This window comes from Nerophis lumbriciformis, linkage group LG14 (genome assembly GCF_033978685.3).
Source record: "Nerophis lumbriciformis linkage group LG14, RoL_Nlum_v2.1, whole genome shotgun sequence".
In the NCBI taxonomy this organism is placed as follows: domain Eukaryota; kingdom Metazoa; phylum Chordata; class Actinopteri; order Syngnathiformes; family Syngnathidae; genus Nerophis; species Nerophis lumbriciformis.
Genome location: NC_084561.2, coordinates 18,020,324 through 18,026,323, shown reverse-complemented (window position 1 = coordinate 18,026,323; position 6,000 = coordinate 18,020,324). Strand labels below are relative to the sequence as shown.

Below are 6,000 nucleotides of genomic sequence, written 5' to 3'. Positions count from 1 at the left end.
CATGCTGCCTGATCTGCCATCAATCAGTGTCGGACAATTTTTGTGAAAAAGTATGATTTCTGATTATTGCCTTTTAATGGGTTCTAGCTGACACTGTATTTATTTTTAGGCCCAAGGCTGACAAGCAGCTAGCAGTTAATTGTGTATTTCCATACACTTTGTGGAGCCACTCCACTAGATTAATAATAACCCCCTCCATTACGGAAAATAAACTGCATTCTTAGTATCTTAAGTACCGAGGCTAAACATGTTACACACTGAGCGCAAGCCAGGAGCAGGCATGTGAATAACTATGCTAACTGCTAAACTAAACTTGAAAAAAAAACAGAGAAATGTGATTAGTATAGTTTAAGAAGTGTAGATGGAACCACGTTACAGCAGAAACTAAGCAGTTATTAACAGGAAAATAACAAGTACGTTAGTAACAGTCTCAAATTTATGTGACCCGCCAAAAGCTGGAAGTTATGTAGAAGAATAGAATAGAATGGACTTTATTGTCATTATATTTGCATATAACGAGGTTAAGGACTCCAATTTAAAGTGCGGTAGTGGGAGCAAATATGGGGTAAAAATGAATAAATAATAAAATAAAATAAATTACACAACAGGCAATAAAGAAAAAAAACTAACAATTGAAATAAACAGACTACTATCCAATAAGAATAATAAGCAATCCTGTACAATATACAAAACACTATAGAAATACAAAATACTGTACAATATACAGAACAAGACAAGAGTACCGGAGTAATAAATAACAATCAGTGTCGGACGTATTGCACTCGAAGGGTAATATTGCACAATGTGCGGCAATGAAGCACTTTTTGGCTAAATGTATTTGTTCTTTTTTTTTGTGACCAAAATAAATACTGCATGTTAGAGGTGGGAATAATCAATTATAATAATATCAATAATAGTTATGTATTTTTTTAATCAAAAAATTTATTCTTTATAAAGAGAATTATTTGTTTTTAATCGACTCTCGAAAATTATGAATCTATTTTTTTTTTTTTTTTAACAGACTTACTGCGAATCTTCTAAACTTTGATATTTTCTGTGCATGCAACAAGATATTGCACACATTTTCTTTTTTGTTTTTGGGTGGGGGAGGGTGATTACCAAAAATAAGCACACAAATATCTGCTTGTCACTAGAGATGTCCGATAATGGCTTTTTTGCCGATATCCGATATTGTCCAACTCTTAATTACCGATTCCGATATATACAGTCGTGGAATTAACACATTATTATGCCTAATTTTGTTGGATGCATTAAACAATGTAACAAGGTTTTCCAAAATAAATCAACTCAATTTATGGAAAAAAATGCCAACATGGCACTGCCATATTGATTATTGAAGTCACAAAGTGCATTATTTTTTTAACATGCCTCAAGCAGCTTAGAATTTGGGACATGCTCTCCCTGAAAGAGCATGAGGAGGTTGAGGTGGGCTGGGTTGGTGTGGGGGGGAAGGGGTAGCGGGGGGTGTATATTGTAGCGTCCCAGAAGAGTTAGTGCTGCAAGGGGTTCTGAGTATTTGTTCTGTTGTGTTATGGTGCGGATGTTCTCCCGAAATGTGTTTGTCATTCTTGTTTGGTGTGGGTTCACAGTGTGGCGCATATTTGTAACAGTGTTAAAGTTGTTTATACGGCCACCCTCAGTGTGACCTGTATGGCAGATGACCAAGTATGACTTTCATTCCCTTGTGTGTGTGAAAAGCCGTAGATATTATGTGACTGGGCCGGCACGCAAAGGCAGTGTCTTTAAGGTTTATTGGCGCTCTGTACTTCTCCCTACGTCCGTGTACCACTACGTACAGCGGCATTTTAAAAAGTTAAGAAATTTTACTTTTTGAAACCGATACCGATAATTTACGATATTACATTTCAAAGCATTTATCGGCCGATATTATCGGACATCTCTACTTGTCACCTTGACTTACGATTTCAAGGCAAGTTATCCATCAGTCTGTTGGTAAAAAATAATATAATCAAACACAATTGCCAATGCAAATTGTGTAACAAGACTAATATAAATTTACATTCATGAATATTTAATGTTACAAGCGGCCCTCTCAGGGGCAGCCATAACTACAATGTGGCCCTCACTAAAAATGAGTTTGACACTTGAGAGGTGTTAATATAGCAACAACTGTTGGTGTGTCAGCATTGTCACAGTCAGTACACGTAAGAGGAGGGTGCATCCATCCATAAATTGATGGTGGCGATACCAGAGGTAGTATCAGTTTGTGATCAATACTAGAGTGATTAGGTCGATATTTTTATTTATTCAAAATCTTTTTTTGTTAATCTTTACAAAATCAGGAAATAATTTCCTGGACACAGAAAGACTTTGAGGGCAAAAAAGAAATAATTTAAATGAGTAGTAGATAGTATTTTTTTGCTTTTGTTCAGTTATTGTGTACTATTGACATTATGATCAAACATCTCTATTATGAAAGAGAAGAAGGAACTAGTTCGAATGTTGTTTGAATATTGTTGAACTGTCAATAGCACTCACCATAAATACAATAAAAAATGCACATTTGATAGCATGTGATCGGTATTTGCATCGGCCAAGTCACTCACGGACGTTAAATATCCGAATTGACAGCATACAAATCCTGATTGGAACATCCCTAGTTTTATTTGAAATCTTTAGTAGTAACATTTGAGACCTGGGGTGTCCAAACCGCCTACTGAAAAATCGAAGGATTTTATGTACTTTGTCAATAAAAAGCTGTCTGAATCGAAGCTTTATATTGTACAGTATGTGCCAATTGATAGTTCAACCTTTTCTTGTTAGATTATGCCTTTTTGTAACTTTTGTTTGAATTTTCAACATTTGTTTTTGTTTTCTTGGGTAATTGTATTTTTTCGAATGTGACAATGGCCAATAGACAAAAAAATCTATGGGAAGTAACAATGGTCCCTAGGATACCACTTGAAAATAACGGAAATTTATTTGGAAATATGTTTTAAAAAAGTAGTTTTATTCCTTTGACAGTGTTTGTTTTCATAACTGTAGCATATCAAAAGTAAAGCAGTGACGGTGTGGCGCAGTTGGGAGAGTGGCCGTGCCAGAAACCTGAGGGTTCCTGGTTCAATCCCCACCTTCTACCAACCTCGTGACGTCCGTTGTGTCTTTGAGCAAGACACTTCACCCTTGCTCCTGATGGTTAGGGCCTTGCATGGCCATCTGTGTGTGTGAATGGGTGAATGTGGAATGTGTCTAAGTGCTTTGATTACCTTGAAGGTAGAAATGCGCTATACAAGTATAACCCATATAAAGTCTGCGTCAATAATGAGTTATGATAGTTGCACAGGAAATTATTTCACAATAGAAGCGTAATCTATGTACCAAAACCTGTACATACAAATAAAGAGTATGATATCATACAGCAGTGTTTTTCAACCACTGTGCCGCGGCACACTATTGTGCCATGAGATACAGTCTGGTGTGCCGTGGGAGATTATCTAGTTTCACCTATTCGGGTTAAAAATATTTTGTGCAAACTTGTAATTATAGTCTGCAAATGATGTGTTGTTGTTGAGTGTCTGTGCTGTCTTGAGCTCGGCAGAGTAACCGTGTAATACTCTTCCATATCAGTAAGTGGCATCCGGTAGCTAATTGCTTTATAGATGTCGGAAACAGCAGGAGGCAGTGTGCAGGTAAAAAATGTGTCCAATGCTTAAACCAAAAATAAACAAAAGGTGAGTGCCGCTAAGAAAAGGCATTGAAGCTTAGGGAAGGCTATGGAGAACAAAACTAAAACTGAACTGGCTACAAAGTCAACAAAAACAGAATGCTGGATAACAGCAAAGACTTACTGCGGAGTCCACAAAGTACATCCGAACATGACATGACAATCAACAATGTCCCCACAAAGAAGGATAAAAACAACTGAAATATTCTTGATTGCTAAAACAAAGTAGATGCGGGAAATATCGCTCAAAGGAAGACATGAAACTGCTCCAGGAAAATACCAAAAAATAGAGAAAAAGCCACCAAAATAGGAGCGCAAGACAAGAACTAAAACACTACGCACAGGAAAACAGCAAAAATGTCTAAATAAGTCAGGGCGTGATGTTACAGGTGGTGACAGTACACCTACTTTGAGACAAGAGCTATATTGATACATAGTTGGTTATGGTTTAAAGTCATATCCAACAATTGCGACGACTTTGTACTGTAAACTGAGCTTTGTTTTTAAATGATTTCTGCTCCGCATTTTCTCAACACAAAAAATGTGCCTTGGCTCAAAAAAGGTTGAAAAACATTGACATCCAGTCCATCCATCCATCCATCCATCTTCTTCCGCTTATCCGAGGTCGGGTCGCGGGGGCAGCAGCCTAAGCAGGGAAGCCCAGACTTCCCTCTCCCCAGCCACTTCGTCCAGCTCCTCCCGGTGGATCCCGAGGCGTTCCCAGGCCAGCCGGGAGACTTAAAATGATATAAAATGGGGTGTTTGCTAGTGGAAAGACTCAACTACTTACTGAAGTGCATTTATTTCACTGGCATGCTTTTATTCTGAAGGTTTGACTGGTTAAGTTAAGGTTTTTTCTTCTTCATAAAAGTAAAAATACATATTTTTGTAGTTTTCTTGTTTGATATTATTTGTGGACTATGCAACAGACCAACAATAACGAGCAGTTGGCCACAAATGCCCCCCCCCCCGGGCTGCACTTTGGACACCCCTGCTTTATACTGAAGCAGCAGTTGAAACCGAAGGCACCGAGCAGCACTTGAACGCAACACCAGACACCAGGTTCCTCACACGTCTGCGTGTTGTTACCCCGCCGCGGTGTGCTCGGCGCGACCCAACTAATACACCGTCATGGGGAAGATGTTTCGGGGACGACACCCCGGTCTGACAACGGACTGGAGCATATAAGGCAACGTCGAAACCGTTTTAGTTCGGTCTGCACGCACACACACACACGCACACACGGCAGAGTCGGACTCGCCGTTGGACACAAAAGGACCCGCCGAGAGAGAACAACGATGGTGGGGAGACCAGCAGCAGAGCAGCTCCACTTGATTGTTGATCCCAAATAACTTTTTAAGGTTATGAAAGAAAAGCCTCCGGTATGTCGGACCCAAGTCAGCCGACTCTGAGCAAGTCTTATTTTGTTCCTGGAGCCTTGCTGAAGCGCTCAAAAAGGTTAGTTCACGGGAGTTTGAATTTTGTACTTCAGTGAGTTTAATGCTCTTTAGCTCATTTTTGTATTGTTTAATGGATGATTTACGATAAGTTGTCCTTCTTACTTTTCTGACATGTGTGTGGTTTGACATAATAGCTGTGTTATGAGAGCTAAACGCTCGGAACGAGAATCCCGCGTTCAGTGGAGTTGATGCTTTTGTCTGGGATAGAGCTATTTGCTGGAGCACTGGGATCATTTTAATCTGCTTGCCAGACGCTGCGGTTGAATTGGGGAGAAACATCAAGTATGTCAGCAATGACCGCCTAGAGTTGGTTTCCCTAAGGGCTTTGTGACAATCAGCCACAGACTATAGTTTTTTTTATTGTTGTCTCCTATCCTTTAAACCCTCAGGCCATTATAATGAGCTCTTCCATTATGTGCTATTTTCTTTCACATCACTTTGTTTACCCTTAAAACACAGCCAATAGTGGAAGAAAACAGCACCCTATTGAATCTTTTGTTGGTATTGTCATGGCCACAGGTTAGGTTGGAGTCCTATTGTTAGAAACAAGGGCTAGGGGTCAGTTTTCGGTCCCTGCAAGGTACGGTACAAGTTACACCTAAGTATCCCATAAGGGTTAGTTAGTTAGTAAGTATGGGCGTTCTATCAAAGTGGGTCAAATATGAGAATTTTACTTAATAACACACAACATCCAAAATAATCTCCGTCTTCTTAACATCTGACAATCATAGAGAGTTCAACGCAGTGGAACAACAACATCTGCTCATGGTGGTGTTTATGGTCCAAGTTCGGCCCCTTCGTTTTAGGGCTGGGGGATTATTTCCTCCCCTCCTT

General features: G+C 39.4%; 1 protein-coding gene across 6 annotated transcripts in view; it reads left to right on the top strand.

The window, feature by feature from the left end:
• The window catches only part of LOC133616560 (microtubule-associated serine/threonine-protein kinase 3), a 119,257-nt gene that overhangs the window by 36,982 nt on the left and 76,275 nt on the right, over window positions 1-6,000 (top strand). For 2 of the 6 annotated variants that reach the window (XM_061975978.2, XM_061975977.2), the window contains exon 1: window positions 4,748-5,164. The exons of the other annotated variants lie outside the window; for them this stretch is intronic. In XM_061975978.2, coding sequence (XP_061831962.1) covers window positions 5,091-5,164 — 74 coding nt within the window. In that variant the 5' untranslated portion in view covers window positions 4,748-5,090. Of the gene's footprint in view, window positions 1-4,747; window positions 5,165-6,000 lie in introns of those variants that run through there. 6 annotated transcript variants of the gene reach the window in all.